The 19,428-nt window shown below is 41.5% G+C and overlaps 1 protein-coding gene across 8 annotated transcripts in view; it reads right to left on the bottom strand.

Moving 5' to 3' along the window:
• Window positions 1-19,428, bottom strand: part of TMEM94 (transmembrane protein 94) — a 105,556-nt gene that overhangs the window by 47,566 nt on the left and 38,562 nt on the right. For 5 of the 8 annotated variants that reach the window (XM_042448435.1, XM_042448433.1, XM_042448438.1 and 2 more), the window contains 9 exons: window positions 12,686-12,805; window positions 11,313-11,440; window positions 9,561-9,697; window positions 7,976-8,178; window positions 6,649-6,800; window positions 5,504-5,606; window positions 2,246-2,332; window positions 1,922-2,038; window positions 558-614 (listed from right to left, as the gene is read on the bottom strand). In XM_042448435.1, coding sequence (XP_042304369.1) covers window positions 558-614; window positions 1,922-2,038; window positions 2,246-2,332; window positions 5,504-5,606; window positions 6,649-6,800; window positions 7,976-8,178; window positions 9,561-9,697; window positions 11,313-11,440; window positions 12,686-12,799 — 1,098 coding nt within the window. In that variant the 5' untranslated portion in view covers window positions 12,800-12,805. Of the gene's footprint in view, window positions 1-557; window positions 615-1,921; window positions 2,039-2,245; window positions 2,333-5,503; window positions 5,607-6,648; window positions 6,801-7,975; window positions 8,179-9,560; window positions 9,698-11,312; window positions 11,441-11,761; window positions 11,845-12,685; window positions 12,806-12,909; window positions 13,086-19,428 lie in introns of those variants that run through there. The other 3 variants (XM_042448436.1, XM_042448437.1, XM_042448434.1) reach the window with 3 other exon arrangements.

A 19,428-nucleotide genomic window follows, 5' to 3' on the forward strand; every position in this document is an offset into this window, starting at 1 on the left:
TGCCCTCAATACTGACCAGTTTTCCAGTCCCTGCCATGGAAAAAACTTCTCTACAATATACTGGTGCCACACTACATATCATTGTGAGGATGGTCTTCTCAGAGCAATGAACATTGTTGGCTTTGCAAATAATATAGCCAGGACAGGTATATATATATTATAGTGAGAGACAGACAGACACACAATATAATCAAATACTGCTAATACTTACCAGTCTCAGCTATCTATTTCTACCGATAAAGTATTTAAAACACAGCTTGCTTTAAATGTTTTTTTTAAAATTCAGGGCAACCAGAATTTAAGTGACATGACATTTCATTGTCATATGATGAAAGAGAAATTGAATATTGTGAGCATCCCCTACAAGGAGGAGCACATGACAAAGATGTGCAACTGGATGCATGCAGAGCGCAACAGAGTAACAAAAAGCAAGAGACACTAGCAACAGGACATAAGCATGAGAGGGGAAACGCAAGCAGATCACAAAGCCAATGGATTTGGAGGATCACACAAAACAACAGAAGAGCAAGATGCAAGATAAATTAATAAAACAGTACCTGGGAAGATACCATCTCTGTGTAGCTGCTGAGTGTGTCCTCTGAAAACTTAGCCAGCTGCAGCAAGAGAAGAGATTGGTTACTATCGAGGTGTTTTAAAATGATATGCGAAGATCATCCTTCTGAAAATACTGTTCACTAATGGAAAACATGGATGAGAAAGAGGCTCTACTCTGCAGGATATGCTGTATCCAAAAAGGGGCAAGAATCCTGCCTTGACTGTCGAGAATTAAACCCTCAAAGTAACAGTCTTCTTTGAGAATCTTATAAAGATTTCATCTTGTGCACATGTGCATGACCACACATTGCATAGATGTAAAACAGATTCTGACAAGAAGTATGTATACTATCCAATTAAAGATGGGTCAATGACACGAAGGCAGGGATGGACTGGGGTGGGGCATGACGAGGAACATCAAGTATAAAAGTGGCCCAGAGGAAGGCTTCAAAAGAGGAATCAGAGAAGGAAGATGTAGGCCAAGATGAAGAAAAAAAGATGGGAAAGAAGATGCAGAATCATGCAATGTCTCATATGTGGTTCACAGATAAAGAGGAAGGCTAAGAAAGGACAAGAGAGTATGTGATCCTAGAGGCTGGAGAAAACCAATGTCCAAACCTGCTACATTCCAAATGAACCTGGAGGAAGAAAGAGAGACAAGAGAAGATGCTATACTAAGTCAAGATGGAACTGACCTAGGCACAAGTAACCATTCAGGTGGAAAGGAGCAAAGATACATAACCACACAGAATGGTAATTGTGGCAAAAGAACAGGCATGGTCCTGGAGTAGAGAACGTAAAAATGAAAATATTTTGGTACAATATATGACAGTAGGTAACAGGGAAGACAGAGATGCTGGCAATAAAAAGAGGAAAAACTAAATTAAGGATATCAGTCTCTGTGTGCTTATAGAAAGCAAGTGGGTGTGAAGAAGAAGGGTGGGGAGATATGGAGAAAGAGAGAAGGGCAAATAGTTTTATTAAGAACAGCCTTTGGAGGAACTCTTCATAGCCAAGAGGTGAGCTTATTGATCAAACTTTTCTGGTCCCCTCAGTTTGCTGCCACCACCACTGCCACCCTGTCCTAAATACAACAGATCTGCCATTTTTAATTAAGCCTCTCTAGAAATATCTATAACTGATCCTGTCTTAAAGATTAAGAGAGGGCAATGACAATAGAAAAACAAAAACAGGACAATAATGGCCCACTAGATGACCCTTTGTCTCAGATTTATAAGATACTTGGGAATTCCCTTCCTGATTCAGTAGTCCAGAGTGCTTTCTCCACCCGATCACACACCCCATTGCCAGCTTATCCTCTCCTCTTCCCTTCCAGTACTACAGTACTTGACTTCTGCATACTCACCAGGGAAGTGGGTGAGGCCTTGCTCATCTGTGCCAGAACTCTGGCTTCACCAAAGGCAGTAGCGAGAATCCACAGGACAGGAAACAGCAGTGGGAGGATGGGCAATACACCATTGACCTGTAAAGCCACCCCAGTGCACCAGTTACTACAATCACCTGGCAAAGGGGATGGTGTTTAAACATCTTCATCCCCAGAGAGAAAGAGAGCACTGACTGCAGAAACTGACTGTTCAACAGCCACCAGCAGCCCATATGTTGAGCAAGGGGAACAAATAACTGCAGTTCGTAAAGTGAAGTGGATGGATAAGAGTACAAGCTTCCTTACCTGCAACTGAAAAAAGGTGTACTGCCAAGGGATTACTCCAGGAGCCATGAAAACAAAGCGCATGGCATTGGTAATGAGAAAGCCAATCTGTCATTCAAGGGGAGGGGAAAGACAACATTAAACAACACTGTGTAAATATCAATGCTATGACATACATAAACAACATAACCATCTCTAGATACTTCTCAATATACCTTCAGGTTATTATTTATTTATTTATTTATTTATTTTACTTATATCCCGCCTTTCTCCCAATACAGAGACTCAAGGCAGTGAACAGTAAATTTAAAACACAATTTAAAAACAGTACAAAATGTATGAACATAAAATTTAAAAAGCAATTAAACAATTTTAAAAGTTAAAACAGTTATGAATTAAAATGTAACATGTTAAAAACTCAGTACTGTACAAACCTTAAAATTTAAATCACACAGAATTTAAATCCCAGCTCTTGTCAATCTGAAAAGGCCTGACAGCACAAGAATGTCTTTATCTGCCACTTAAAGAAGAGCAGAGATGGGGTCATCCTAGCCTCTCTAAGGAGGGAGTTCCAGAGCTTGAGAGCAGCCACTGAGAAGACCCTCTTTCTTGTTCACACCAAACGAGCCTGAGAGCGTAGTGGGACAGAAAGAAAGGACTCTCTGAATGATCTCAACACTCTAGTGGTCTTGTAAAGGGAGATACAGTCCTTCAAATAACCTGGACCCAAGCTGTATAGGGTTTTATAAGTCAAAGCCAGCACCTTGAATTGTGCCCAGAAACGGACTGGCAGCCAATGGAATTGTTGCAACCAGGGAGTTGTGTGGTCCTGTAGCCAGCTCCAGTTAACAAACTGGCTGCAGCTCTTTGTGTTTCTGAGCACTTTTCAAAGGCAGCCCCACATAGAGTGCATTACAGTAATCCAAACTGGATATAGCCAAGGCATGTACCACCAAGGCCAGATCTGACTTCTCCAGGAATGGGCACAGCTGGCGAACTAGCTTTAACTCTGCAAATGCACTCCTGGTCTCTGTCAAAACATGGGACACCAGGCTCAGAGGTGAATCCAGAAATATCCCCAAACTACGAACCTTTCAGGGGGAGCATAACCCGATGTATTACAGGCTGAATCCCTATTTCCACATCTGATTTCCAGATGATTGAGAATACCTGTCTTATCTGGATTAAGCTTCAATTTGTTTGCCCACATCCAGCCCATTACAGCTGCCAGACACCGGTTTAGGACAGGAACAGCTTCCTTGGAATTAAGTGGAAAGGAGCAATAGATCTGAGTATCATCAGCATACAGATGACACCTTACTCCAAAAGTCCAAACAATCTCTCCCAGCAGTTTCATGTAGATGTTAAAAAGAATAGTCCTCCTCTGGTCTGTTTAATAAGCCAGGAAGGTCAAGGGTCTAGTATACATGTGGTGACTCTCACCTCTCCAAGTATCCTGTTCATATCCTCAGGTTGCACAAATTGAAAAGTATCCATCAATACTAGACAAGCAGCAGCCAAGGTTACTTCCACTGAAACTGTATCAAATCTGATGTCTACTAAGTAAGAGCAAACCTGAGCAATTTTATCTGCAAACTGGTGGGCAAATTCTTCACAGTGAGCTTTTGAGTGGCTTATGCTTTCCTCGAGATCAGATCATAACAGATCCCTGACAGCCGCAGGAGTTAACCGCATACCATGCAGCTGCAGACACATCTACATACGGACCACTAAACACAGTGTGCAAACAAAAATCAAGGAACACGAGAGACACTGCAGACTGGGTCAGCCAGAAAAATCAGCAGTAGTAGAACATGTTATAAACCATCCTGGGCATAAAATGCTGTTTGAAAACACTGAAATTCTGGATCATGCCAACAACTACCATGTCAGGAAGCACAAGGAAGCCATTGAAATCCACAAACACATGGACAATTTCAACAGGAAAGAGGAAACCCTTAAAGTAAACAAGGTTTGGCTACCAGTCTTGAAAAATAGCAAGATGAAGATTCAGCAAGTGCAAATGAGAAATCTCCCAGGGTCAGGGGTTTCCCAGCAGACAATGAGCACTAATCAAGCAAACACTAATCCTTTTTTGCATACCCTCCCACCCTGAGGCCTGCCATTACCAAAAGAACAATACACATGCAAATCACTCCTGCCTTCCCAGGGTCACACAGTATATACATACCCAACTCCTTTCCAGGCAAGCAGTCTCTCAAAATGCCAGCCACATATGCTGGCGAAATGTCAGGAAGAAACTCTTCTAGAACATGGTCACATAGCCCAAAAACCCCACAAAAAACTATGGATGCTGGCCATGAAAGCCTTAGATATCACAGATCTCTGACCACTTGAAACAGCTCTGTTGAGCTACAGCAATAGTTTGGGTCAAAAAAGTCTTTTCTGCTGCCTTTATTGCTCCACCATATGTTTTAGGTAGATTTTAGACTGTTTTCAGTCAGATTCACTCTGAGTTTTGTGCCACTGTCTCTCTAGTCTCCATCATGTTTACTTTATTGCTGCCAGCTCTTTAGACAACCAAGGGGTTGATTGAGCTTCACTCCATGAGACAGGACACTTAGGAGTGATCATGTGAACCACCCTGGTCATTTCTCCATTCCAGATATCAACCAGGGCTCTGACAGGGCTCCAATAAGAATTCATCCCAGATCCATAAGCCTCTTCAGTTGGAGGATCTTAATGGGTCCCCCATCCCTGCAGAGGTTCTGAGCTCCAGCAAGTCTAAACCTGACCAGGAAGTGATCTGTCCATGACAATGGAACAGTAGAAAGGACTTCCATTCCCAGATCACCATTATTCCCCCTTGTACAGAACACAAGGTCTAGTGTGTGCCCAACAGCATGAGTGGGGTCAGATACCAGTTCGGACAGATTCATGGTTACTATTGCATTAACCCAACTGGAGCCTCACTGGCCTAAGCCAATTTCTGGTTGAATGTCCAACATCTTTCAGGTGAAGTCCCCAATTTTTGGAAACACAAATGTTTAAAAAGCTAAACTACTTTTATACAGTATCTTAACATGGGGATAGTAGAGGAACTACAAGAATGCATCACACTGTTGGAATCAACTCCTTCTATTTTATTTCATTTAATATGTAGAGAAAATCTTGAGCCTAAGATTGCATATCAGCCACTGCTGGCTAGTGACAGCTGTTGTCCCCCTTTCTCTAGCTGTCTCTTGAACACAATGCACACAAACAACAAATATTTTCTGTATTCTATAATGTCTAAGCAGTGAAGTCTGTCAAACTTACCAGGACAACAGGGACAGCAAACTTGAGCATCACTGACTGTACTGTGAACCTTTCATTATCTAGAGCTGTCACAGGCCGTGACAAGGCCATTTCCAAACATAACCTGAAACAAAAGCAGATGCCCCAAGGACTTTACTTAGTGTCAAGTAGCCTTCTTAGAATATTTCCCCACTCTGTACATGAAAAGAACATTCCTCTCCATTCCAAGAACTGATCTTTACTAGGATCTTTACTGCATCACCATGGCAAAATGAGAATCCCTTTATATGCCTGCATAAGGACTGAAGTCTGCTAGAGGGGCCCACTTCTGTGTCCCAATCGTGGGAGTAAAGGTTGCCTGGTTTTCTGCAGAGCAGTACAAGACACTCCTCCTGCTTACTAGGCCAGCTGAAGAATGGCTAAGACACATGAGACAAGCCTATATATATTTTTATTTAATTATTTATGGGATTTATATCTCACATTTCTCCCAAAATGGGATTCAAGGTGGCTACTTTCTCACAAGAGGAAGTGTTCATATGAGATATCATGGCTCACCAAAATGCCAGGGCCTGGACTTCTCGGAGTATGGTTGGTGCTTGTTCTCAAGAGTTTATAGGATACAGGTCTGAGGTGTTCTGTATGGCCCGAAAACAGGACCAGATTCCAACCCCGAAATATATAAAATCAGGTTTCCTGGGCACCTTAGTAGGAGCAATGCACTATGGGAGAAGGCCTTCTTTGCTGTGGCACCCGTGTGCTGGAATAGCCTTCCTTTACAAGCTTACAGGTCCCAACACTGTCTTAATTTCAGTGCCAAGTGAAACTCAGCCTTTTATTAATGCCTTTGGGTCCAATACTTTTATTCAGTTTCAATGCATATGCAGTTTAAGCTCTTGTAAGTTGTTGCAAAAGGTACCCAGATTAGTATATTTTTGGACAGTAGTGTGTTTTTACTGCTTCACATTTTAAATGGGTGGAGCTGATTTTATCGTATGATATCCTGATACAGAGCAGAATATAAACATTTTAATCAAAAATAATTTTAAAAATTTATCAAAAAAGATTTGATAGATGTATTTTCCTGTCATTTCACTCTAAACCTACTGTAAATGTAAAAAGGAGAAACAGTCTGTCCCTGGCACTGGAAGCACCATTGGTTTTACCTGACATTGTCAATCACTGGCGTTTTTGTGACACGAAACAGTCGATATAGCTGTGGATTCTGGGGTCCCTTCTTCATCTCTCCACTGGGTGAAGGGGGAGGAGAAAAGGGAGGAAACAGATCCCCTGACTCCAGGACAATGTGCTCATCATCCTGTTAAAAATTATAAGACAAGGTCCCCAAAAGCTGAATAATAAATGGACAACTTAAGGAAACATTGGAAATATTTGCTTCTTGAAACAACAGAATTGGTAGCCATGCCCTCTATGATCTGTCCTAGAAGTGAGCAAAGTGCACTCCCCACAAGCCTCATTTTCAACCAATCACTTCCAATTCTTAAACAAGACTCTCTGAAGCCTTTAAAAAGCCTATGGGGCATTGTGGCTACTCTAGCTAGTACAACAGTCTTCCATAGTATGCATTTGCTAAGGTCATAGGCATAAAATGTTCTTGTCATGACACAAGTATCCAAACCTGCTCTGACAATATTTTATCATATGTACTGTAAAGGCTTTTAAAATCAGTTTTTGTTTTCAAAAGAAGCTTCTGATAGGAGGTATTGAGTATGATGGGAATGCCTCATGCTGCAGCATTATTGAAGCTAAGGAGACGCATGCAAATATGACCATCTTCTCAGGAATGTGATCATGGAAGGAAGTTTCATGATTAAGTAAGAAAAAACATGAAAATATATCTATTACACCTCTTAAATGTTTCCCATAAGACATCTAAACTAAACTTCAGACATTCAGGATTGCAGTCTTCTCCCATCTTCACAGGCTCCTGTCTCTTATTTTAAAAAATCACAATCCCCACATACACTCATTCCTTGATTTTTGTGGCTTCAGCATTCGTGAATTTGATTATTCACGAGTCCCTTGCCGTGTGCATGCGTGCTCCTCCTCCTCCTCCTCCTTCTCTCCCAGGCTTTTCCCCTGGGAGTGAAGGGAAAAGCCCAGGAGGGAGGAAACAACCAGGAAGGATGCTTGAATGTTTCTCTTGCCCTTCCTCCGATACCTCAGACAGCTCAGGCAAGCTGTCTGAGGTATTGGAAGGGAGCAGGGGCCTAAGGCATCAGAAGAGGGGAAAGAGAAGTGCATGTGCAAGTCCCCCACCTCCCTTCCAATGCCCCAGACAGCTGCTTGAGCTAACTGAGACATTGGAAGGGAGGCAGGGAACTCGTTTGCACAAGCATGCTTCTTCGCCCCTCCCATCCTTATTAGTGGATTTTCCACAATCATTGGGGTCTTGTTCCCCTAACCTGTGCAAATGTGGAGGGCCGACGTTAGTTATCATCCTGACATACAGAAAAGAGAAACATGAATTACCTTAATCCCTCTGAGAGAAGTGAAGGATTCCTGCCCTGGCCTCAGAGCAACAACATCGCCCTCTACTAAGAGGCTAACTGGGAGATTGACAAGATGACCATCCCTGTAGACCCAATGGAGGGACCACGATGGGGCAAAAGGCATGTGAAGGTCAGGGTACATGGCATTTACCCAGATCTGCTCTTTGCCATCTTGTAAGACATCTGAAAAGCAATATAGCAGGGAAGGAATGATAGTCACATGTGCAGAATGGGAAACTCAGAGCTGAAAAGTCACATCTCTACAGTCAAAGGAATCCGTTTTGGATTCATCTCAGGGCCAAACCAAACATGACATAAGGTTCATGAATGCAGTTAGCACACAGTTTTGAAAATCTAAACGGCAGCTGCAGAAGGGAGTGAGGGTAAGTAAAGCAAGACAGAGAGAGGGAGGAAGGGTGGGAGAATTTAACCCTTTTCCTGCCATAAATTTCCTTCCCCATCACTCTGATGAATCTGTTTTGTTTTGTTTTGTTTTTTGCTTCAAAGAGTTCAGGAGAGTCTCAATTGGCACCAGTGTAGCTTGAAACACCAATGCAGCTTAACTGAGCAATTTTCTCTGAGACTTTACTTTTCATATCCTGCAGCTTACACACACACACACACACACACACACACACACACACACACTCGTCCCTTCCGATTGGGGTCCCATGTATTTCAATGGCCACCATTTTATTCTCTCCCTGCTCGCCATCGACAAAGAGCGAGGTCGCAGATCCCAAGTCCGTGAAAAGGGAGGGACAACTCTGTGTGTGTGTGTGTGTGTGTGTGTGTGTGTGTGTGTGTGAATTGCATTTGTGTATTTCATTGTGGAATAAACATCTCATCTCTTTCAGTGCTCACACAGGGTGTCCACCAGGTTGCCTCCAGGTTGTCTCAGTAATATACTGTAGTAAGAGACTCCACATCTAGGTATATTTTATAAAGTATTAAGTTTGTTAGTGGGAGAGCACAGTGAGTGAAATTGTGAGACACTAGATGGAGGACAACACGACTGACAAAAAGAACAGAAGTCTCAGTTTTCCAGGAATGGGCAAAGCACAGCTCTCAGATCTTTATGGACTACAGGTCACAGCATTCTTCACTACTGGCCTGGGTTTTCTGGGAGCTAGAATTCAACATCTGGCAGGCCACACCTTGTCCTGTTCTATTCGCCTGACAGTGCAAGAGAGCAATAGACCAAGATAAAGGCCTTGTGACAGTATGATGTGACTGGGGGAAAAGAGAACTAAGGGTTGTGGGAAATTATATGACTGGAGGAGGAAGTGATATGACTGGGATAAGGGAGAACTGTGGGATATGGGGCTCATGGAAGTCATGGACGATGCCGGGACATTCAGGGACAGTTACTGGAAAGAACTTCAGTATCACCATCATTTTGGAGCCGCACTTGCTACTCACAAAGAATACACTGTTTCAAACTGTATCTAAGAACAAATTCAAAGTAAGGCAGTAAGGCCCAGATCTGCCTTTGGTGAGGATGCAGCTATACATAACATGCAGAATAACAAACAGGACCAATGAAGAGGAAAAGTGGGGCTCACCATTTATTTTGTTGATAATGTTCCGGAGCCGCCTCTCAACTTCCCGACTCTTCAAGCCCTCTTGCCGTCCAATCAATAAGATATCCAGCAGGACCAAAAGGAACAATGCCAAGGCATTTACAATTTCAGAACCTTCGCTGTTCAAAGCAAATACTGGAAGTTACAGCCAGAAGAACTGAATGCAGAGCAATCTTGATTGGTCTTCTGGGATTAAAGTTATGATGGGAGTCATAAGAAGTGCAGCCTCTGCCTTCAGTCCAAGAGCAAGGAACCTTTGCACATCCTAAGCCAATCTTCCAAACCAAGATAGTTCAAACCATGCATTTACAGCAGCAAAATAATGATATTGTTAGGATAAAAGCCAAATAAAGCTTATCTCCAGATCTCTCAGCTCCAGGAAATCCTAGAAGGCCAGTGGGGATGCCTAGTGAGACATGTCTATCAGAACAATGGTTCTGTTACTTGTGTGCAAAGGAATCACAAATGGTTCATAACCAGGCTTATGTGTTAAATCATTCCAGACAACCTCACAAACTACACTGGGCTCGCAGAAGTGGTTCAGTCAATTCCCACTGTTTTCTTCTAGGTTCTTGTCCTCTTCATCCTTTCCTCCCTCCCTCTTATTTTTGCTACTCCATCCTGTCCTAAAAAGGGAATTTGGCTACAGGAACACTGGGAAAAAAGAGGGTGTATCAGAGATCAGCTTCCAATAAGGTCAGTGGAAGCAAAAAGCAAGCTGCAAATAACTTTGATGCAACCTATAGGTTGTTGAGAACTTTGAGAACAAATTATCTCAAAATTCTTTAAAGGTTTGTTTGCTTGACAAACAATAATATGGGCTAAGGGCTTGAGATGGGGATAAGGAAAAAGCCAAACAATGTATCACGCTATTCAAATTTCTGGATTTTAAAATACTTTTACAAGTTCTTTGCAAGTTCTTAAAAGGAAATGGTTTAACATACAGACATCACATTTTTAAATCTAATAATACTAGACAAAGATGTGCAAACTGTGCATGGGTTATGCTTCAACATGGAGCACAATCACATAGGTGATATGCAAAAATATTCTCCTCAGAGACACCTAAATATGCCAATCAGCTTCAGTCATTTGGCTCGTAACCTAACTCAGCAGAAGAGCTCTGACAATGCTCTGCCAGATCACCCATGCCCATCATACCTTTAAGTCACAGTGTGACATCCAGCAAGCAAGACATTCTCATCACCACAGCAACAGAAGATATCATACCTACTGCCAAATACTTATTTTAAAAGGCATATGAGAACATCAATGGGCAAGCACAAGGAGGCCAAGCACTTTATGTTGCACACCTACTCTCCCATATCTTCTGGTTTTAAGACAGGGTAGTACCTTGTCTCCTGTGCACCTATCTGCATCACTGATCCTGCAACAGAGGCTATAACCCATGTCTTACCACTGGTGAGGCTTGCTTGATTAAAAAATACACATTATGGAACTCTGCTCCAGTGTATCCATTTGGCTTTCTCACTACTGTATCTGACTTTAGACACCATGTCAATATGATACTGTTTCAATGCAAGATGTTACTCCTTCACTAGAAACTGGCCACTGACTTTGAGAATCTTGTTGCTGAATCCATACTGCCTAGCATTTTGTTTGAAAGTCCAATGCTTCAAAATACTGCTTTATTTTTTGTAACTGAACATTAGCTCCCTTTAAAATACTATATGGATGAAAGACCAAGAAAAACAAATAAAATGGATAGCTGACCTTCCTTGTGGCTGGCTCCCATAACAGCATAATAGTAGCAATACTGTCAACAGCATTAATGATGCCCCTGGCCAATGGAAACAGGAACAACGGTTGCCGTGGTACAAAAAACTGGTCTTCCACACGTCCTACCAAAGGGAAAGAGCAAAGGGAAAGAAGATGCATCAACAAAATGGTTATAAAGAGTGGGAAAGACACTGAAAGAAGTCTGTCCTCTTGGAGAATGGACTTTGCAAACCCAAGCTTAGAATCATAAAATCATAGAATCATAGATTTATAGAGTTGGAAGAGACCACAAGGGCAAGCCAGTCCAACCCCATTCTGCCATGCAGGAACACACATCAAAGCACCCCCAACAGATGGCCATCCAGCCTCTGTTTAAAAACTTCCGAAGAAGGAGACTCCACCACCCTCCAAGGGAGTGTGTTCCACTGTCAAGCCGCTCTTACTGTCAGAAAGTTCTTCCTAATGTTGAGGTGGAATCTCTTTTCCTGTAATTTGAATCCATTACTCCGGGTCCTATTCTCTGGAGCTGCAGAAAACAAATTTGCTCCATCTTCAGTATGACATCCCTTTAAATATTTAAACAGAGCTATCATATCACCTCTTAACATTCTGCAGGCTAAACACCAAGCTAAATACCCAGCTCCCTAATTACTCCTCATTATTTCTTTACACTTTTTTTTCATCATTTATGTACATTGCATAGAGATTTCCATCCCTTTGTCAAATATGCAGTTTAACTAGAACGCAATGGCTTCACAGTCCTACCTATAGCTCTCTATAGATCCACCCAGGAAAGACCATTACAAGCTTGGTGGCCCCATAACAACATCTGACATTACCTGCTCCAACTCTGGAAACCTGTAGATTAGAGATGCTTGGTAATGAAGCCAACTCACTTGTATGCTGGGCAAAATGCATGAGGAGGGAAGTTAGGCCTCTTAATCCAGGGTAAGCAGCAATTTGGCACTGCTCAGTGTTCTTCAGTTCCTCTGACCATTAATTTCAAGAGGACAAGAGCCACTATTGATTTAATCCTGGCTGCACATAGCTGGAGGTGGACTAGCTGCTAAATCCTGCTCTAATGAGAAAAGTCTTGTTTTCTCCAGTGATCTTCAGAGTGTATCTTTGCAGAAAACATAATCCAGGCATGGAAATTGTGTGGCCTACCAGATATTACTCGACTGAAATCCCCAGCATTCCTCCCCACTGGCCATGCTGCCTTGGGCTGCTGGGAGTTGAAGTCCAGCAACATCTGGCAGGTCCCTCTGGTATAATCCTTTTCCAGACAATTACAAAGCACATTATTAAAAATACCTCCAACACATGCAAAACAAAAAGCCATAAGCTTCCATAACTATAATACTTACCTTCCATGAAATAACCTTCTTCCTTTCCTTCTGATGCCCTTCTAGTAATGTCAAAAGCTGGTCTCTCAGCACAGTCAGGGCCTTTGTTGTGGTCAGACCCAAATTTGCAGTCATCTCATCCTAAATAACAACAGACACCAGATATAGTATTTCTCCATACTCTTTCCTATCAGTTACTGAGTGGTCCTCCACAACTGCTACACATACAAGCACTGAGAACTAACCTGACTAATGTAAAGAAGAATTCAGCTCAGTCCAGTATCCAGATCTTTTCCTTAGGTTCCCACATCTTTCAGGTATTTTGATTATCTAATAATGGATCGTATAATCTTAACTCAGTGGCAATGTCACCCCTTGCCAACACTAATTTCCAAGAGGTTTTCTTCCTAATTGCCTCCCACTAGTAGGAAAAAAATGGAGGATAATTGTCAGGCAAATTCAACCATTCCTCCTTTATCAGGCATCACATGAGATAAATTTATTAGTTTACATCGGATCATCCCAAGCTCAATGTGCTATTGAATTATTATGTGAGGAGCAACAGCAAGAGATTACTTGCATATAAAAACCCCAAATACACATTCATTATGGATCAGATATACAGAGACTTTCTTGGTGGCTTCTCCCAGATTCTGGAACATCTAAGAAGTTGATGCAAAGCACACCCCCTCCTTCTTTTGCCACAGGCAAAGATCTTTTTATTCAGACAGGCTTTCAGTAGTTGGACAATTAATACATAGGGGGGCTGTTACTAGTTGGGTGCTATATTTTTCTTAATGATGGGGGGGTCACATTGTGCTTTTAATTTAATAGTCTTTTGATCTTTCAGCTCTTTCAGCTGTGTTTGAATAATACTTTTACTCAGTATTAACCGTAAACTTCCCTGATCCCAGACTGACAAAGGTAGGAGAGGATGAATATAAATCAAATAAATAAAAAACCAACATCAATGTGGAACAATAGATCCTAGCTAGCCCAAGGACACTGAGCCTGCCCTTCCCTCCATGCTGAGTCTTTCTTCCACCTGGGCCAAAGACAATGGTGGTAGACGAGTCCAGAGGCTGCTTTCTCCCTTATTTTAAGTGGGACTCAGAGGGGAGATACGTCATCTGGGTGGTGATTGGGTGAGAGGAGGATGATAAGGAAGGATAGCCACATCTGCCTTTAGCTGTCCTATTTCATTTTGATTGTTTAAATTGTTTTAATGGTTTAACTATTGTAACTGTTATTGTGTTTTATTATTATGTAGTGGTGGGGGTTCAAAGTGGACAATATAATGTGACTATTGCTTATATTTTGCATTTTTATTCTATGTTGTAATATTGTTAATTGTTTTATCGTTTCTGTTCTAATCCACCTTGATTCCTCTGGGAAAAGGCAGAATATAAATTATTATTATTATTATTATTATTATTATTATTATTTTGTATAGTCACTCAGTGAGTTAGTGTCACTGTGCCTTTGTGTGTCTATGTGCCTTGAAGTTGTCTGTTCTTTCATAGGATTTTCTTAGGCAAGAAATAGTCAAAAATTTGCCATTGCCTTCCAATGGAATATAGACTACTGAATTCTACTCAAATTGTGATCCACGGATCAGTGCCTGTTTGTGAGTCACTGGTTGCCCGACTATTACAATTAACCAGAAAACAAATAGAGAATCAATGGGCACAAATATGGTGCCAGTCCCGGGCATATTGTGTGTGTGGGAGGGGAACCCCACAGGTCCTGGCAGTTCCCCTTCCAAATATTAAAAATGCCTAATACTGTACTGCTTAGTTTCCAGGATTAGATAGGATCTAGTGCTTTTGGAATATTTAGATTCTATGTCATTATGTGTATGGACTAAGTACCTTAAAGGCACCAGATCTTATCTGACCTTGGAAACTAGCACAGGTTGCCCTGGTTAGTACTTGGATGGGAGACTGCCAAAAAAATAGCAGGTGCAGTAGACTATATTTTAGAGGAAGGAACTGGCAAAACCATCTCAGAGTATCCCTTGCCTAAGAAAACCCTGTGAAATTCATTAGGTCTCCATAAGACGACAGGTAACTTGACACATTGCACATAGTAACACACGTCAGCATGGCTACAATAGAGGAAATCTCCTGATGCCTCTTGTATTGCAGTTTGGTCCTTAGAGCAGTGCACTGAAATCAAAGGAGACTCATACATGGCAGGAAAAGAAGTTGTACCTGTTCTCTAATCCTACTTTCCCAACCCAGACACGAGTACTCTTACTCTCTTATTAATCTTCCAAGTGGCAGAACCCACAACAAAGCCCCAATTTTTAACAAGAGCTGTGCAAAATACTCAGAAGTACCCTCCTGTACCTCCAGTACATTCCTGTGCAGGCTGCAAAGGAGGACCCTCCAACAGGTTAATTAGTGGAGGCACACCATTTGCATTGCTGCAAGAACCAAATATCTTGGCTATGCCTCCTCTGCAAATAAAGGATTAAATCCTATCTTTAGAATTCATAAAGGGCACAGAGAGGCATGCTGTGGATATTGAAATGCAATGATAAAATAAGGATGAGCTCTAGACTGCTGGCAGCTGAAACTCCTTCTAGGAAGGTACTGCTAATGATCCTGCCCCGGGGAACACTGCAAGGAGTAATCGCAGTTGCTGGGGGATGTCCAGTCCCACACAACCAGAATGAGTTCACACTGCTTAAGAAGGGCTTTGACCACCAAGTCAATCTGTTTGAGCTCATGACCTCCAAACTCTCCCCCCTCAATCTCTTTGAAATATTTGAAGATGCAAATCCCGCTGGAGCAACACAAATGTCTAAAATAAGCACTCTCTCATGAAGCACAGACAAGTCTGAATCTCTTGTAGAACTAAGAATAAAACCTGACGTAATTCTCCTTCTGCTTGACTGATTTTAGGGATTAGAAGAACATGGTTCTTTGTTTCTGTTGGATGAGGACCAGGTGATATCAACTCAGAACAAAACATATGTGTCCTCCTCACCCTCTCTGTTGACTACCACAATCTCTGCCACCAACGTAACAGGATGACACAAACAGCAATCCTGGCAATACCACTCATACAACCCTTGCAGATTCTGTGGGCAGGTATCATTGCAGTGTTAACAAAATTTCTCTGAGAGAGAGAGAGAGAGTGTGGGTGTGAGAGGGAGTGAGAGAGAGAGAGAGATACAGAGAGTGCATGAATGTGCAAGATAGCAGAAGTATCAGGTCAGAGTAACTCAGGTACCTGTAACAAGTCATTTTTATTTTTTTGTAATAAGGGCAGAGCAGTGTTAGATTTCAATAATGCAATATGTAAGAAAGACATCACTTGTTTCTATGAAAAATGTAGTTGACTACAGAGGATGGAACTGGTGAAACCACCACAAAGTATTCCTTGCCGGAGAAAACCTTAAGAAATTCTTGGGGTTGGCATAAGTCAATAGGCAACTTGAAGGTGTGCATGGGCATGTATGCACGCACGCACACACACAAGTTACTTGTAACTTTAAAAGGCATTTTAAGAGCATTTTGCTAGCTTTTTTCATGTTTTATGCCATTCTGTCTTAAACAATCCATGAAGTTTAAAGGGTGAGTGAGCAGCATGTGTGTCAAGGGTTGCAGAAGGGGAAATGAAAAGCACAACGCAGCAGTAGCAAAACACAACTGCACAGGTGGGATTTGTACTCATTTGGAAAGTGTCAGGTTGGAGAGGGAAACTTCAACTCCCAAATGAGCACTTCTGAAAAATTCCACAAAACATGGCACATGTAGGTAAATTAGCCAAAGCATTACACTTTATTTTCTCTGTCAGTTCTATGGTTCTGAACAATAATAATTAACATATTCAACATGTTTAAGATAGAACATTAAATCCATCACAAACCCCCCACTGAAACAGAACAGTTTCAATAAAGCATCTAATATATTCTGATGGTGATGGTGGTGATGGTGGTTGTTATTTATTTATTTATTTAAAAATATAACCCCCTCAGAAGTTTCTCATGAATTGACTTCCTCAGTTCCTCCACTAACGTGCCCCTAATCTACTCGCTATCTGTTTCTAATTTTAAATAAAACCTAAGCATTACCACACAGTCTTCCTACAGCATTTTCTATCTTAAAATAGTGTCTTGTTTTTTTTCACACATACAGAGTATTTATCCATTTTCAGATTTTTATCTGTTTCTGGTACTTTTTCCTTCCTTACACTACCACTATAAATGTTCCTGCATCCTACCGCCACCTTGTTTTACAATATTCCATAATTTGATACCATTCTCTCTTAGTAGCTTGTGTAGGTTTTTTTACTTTTACTTGTGTAATTTAAAACGTATTGCTGCGTTCACTAAATTATTAAATCAGAGTTCACTAAATCACTAAAAGCTGCATTGCAGGAGTGTTTTACATTGCTTTTATGAAGGTAGTGACTGGAATACTGAACTAAGACCTGGAACGTCTAGCCCCGAATGAGCTATTAAATTCACTGGCTGACTTTTGATTGTCACCTGATCTACCTTACAGGGTTGTTATAAAGATAAAGTGTGAGGGAGGAGAGGACAAAATGTACTCCACCTTGTTCTCTTAGGAGGAAAGGTGGGATAAAAAATGTACTAAATAAAGAAACAAAACAAGCTGTGGACATTACACATAACAATCATGCAGCAGAGGAGAACCACACCATTTCTCAGTATGCAGAAACCTTACTGGGATTTGCTTGACATGCTCAAGAGAGAAAAGGGGAAATAGACAGAGAAAGAGAGAATGGCACTTATGCATTATGGGAAACACTGTATGTACATTCAGTGTATGGATCCCCTTACTCTCAGAATATGTAAAATGGTACTCGGTGTGTAGGAGGATCTGAAGCAATTTCCTCTTTTCTAACTGTGACAAGTGCGTTGAATTTTCAATCTGAAGACTAAAGTATCTTTATATCTTGACATGTAGTCTAAGGGGCTAGAGAGTTCTATCTGCACAGAATATCCAAAGGTAAATGGGCAGCATCAGGACTCTCCTTTTTATACCTGCCCTCCCAATTACAGAAAATGAACTCTTCAGTAAATGATAGCAGTTGGCTTCTTTAATTGTGTCCACTAATTGTGTCCACTAGTTTTCAAGGCCCACAAATGCAATATTTAAGCAAGATACAAACTTGAACTCCATTTGAACACTGAATTTGAGATTCCCTTTGGTGTTCCCCTTTTTATCACTGTAATTTTCATTATTTTTTTCTTTCTAACTGCTTTAACATTGCAAGTGTGTGCTTGCATACATCTAGTGTTTTCTCCCTCCTTTTCCTACTGACATTTGTGAGACAAAAACCAGACCATCCACAGTTCTCTAAGACTATATATTACTGTTATACATACAAATTACATGTCACAATAATGGTTGGTAAAGTGGAAGGCAGTAGGAAAGTAGGGGGACTGCATCACAGAAAATTGACTCAATCAAGGAAGCCATGGCTATTCCAAGTTTGCAAGACCTCAGCAGGGCAGTTGAGGACCAGCGATGAATGAGGTCTCTCCTTCATAGATTGTTACCCAAATGTAAGAGTCCCAGAAGGGCACCCACAATTAATATTCAACAGTGGAATTTTATTGGCTCAATTGAAAGCAGTGAGAGGGCTCGGGCAACTGAAGTGGAGGTCTAGCCTGTGTATAATGGTTCCAAAAACAGAACTCCAGAGTGCAAGGTTCAAATTAGTTTTATTTATTAATCGGAAGGAAGTCACCATCCACACAGAGACACTCACATGCACACATCCAAGAACAAACAATACAGAAGGCAGTAACAGACAATGAATTTGAGAAGGTGCAGATGGCAATACTATGCTGATTCCAGAAGCTGAGTTCCGATCGGTGGGATACCATGAAGAAAGCTGCCTTGGGATTGTGGCATAGCCAGCAAGCTAAGGAGTCAAGCAAGATGCAGGCAACAAGGGTGTCTGATCTCAAGCGAGACCAAATTGATGGTGCCCAAGCAGGCATATTTATAATGAAAAACCTATCCCAGGGCAGAATTTGAGATTAGAGTGGATTTTTCAGGAGAAAAGAATGGAAAGGGAAGTTGGGAAATGTTGGACGATCGATACAAATGTCCCTACACAAAGAAATAGCACTTGCAGAGTGAAGTACTCTTGGGTTACTGTGTACTTGTAAACAAAAAAACATAGCACCCACAATTGCTCCCATCGATGAAGGAATTATGCAGATTCTGATCTTGGTTGATCTGTACTTGGCTACGTGCTGTTGTGCTTCCCCATGCGGAGCCTTCTGAATCCCCAAATATGGTCCTAGATCTCCTTATACAGTATGGCTGTTTTCCCACACGGGGCGCCCTCCCAGCTATTTGCCTTAGACAGTCCTTTTATATTAACTTAATATCAGAAAAGAGCAGGGTAAAAAAGGGTGATCTTGGGGTAACATAGGTTTGCCATAGGTCAAAGGCAAATAATAACAACTTGATGCCACAATAAACCATCCAGTCTCTAAGGTGACACAGAACTCTTTATTTCTGCAGTTTATTACACTGCCTTTAGTAGTCTGGCTTAGTAGCTAATTCTCTGAAGCCTGGATGTAACAGCAATCCTTCTACTACACAAAATTGCCAGGCAGCAGGGATTAGAATGGAAAAGCAAAGTGTTGAGACAGCTCAGGAGTGGTTCCAACATGAATTCATTAAGTTAGGAAGGAGAGTGCTGAGTAAGACACTGCAATTGTGTTCTCAGCACTGGTGCCTGCTACATAGGCTGTGTTTATTTTCTAA

The sequence above is a fragment of the Sceloporus undulatus genome, chromosome 2, assembly GCF_019175285.1.
Source record: "Sceloporus undulatus isolate JIND9_A2432 ecotype Alabama chromosome 2, SceUnd_v1.1, whole genome shotgun sequence".
In the NCBI taxonomy this organism is placed as follows: domain Eukaryota; kingdom Metazoa; phylum Chordata; class Lepidosauria; order Squamata; family Phrynosomatidae; genus Sceloporus; species Sceloporus undulatus.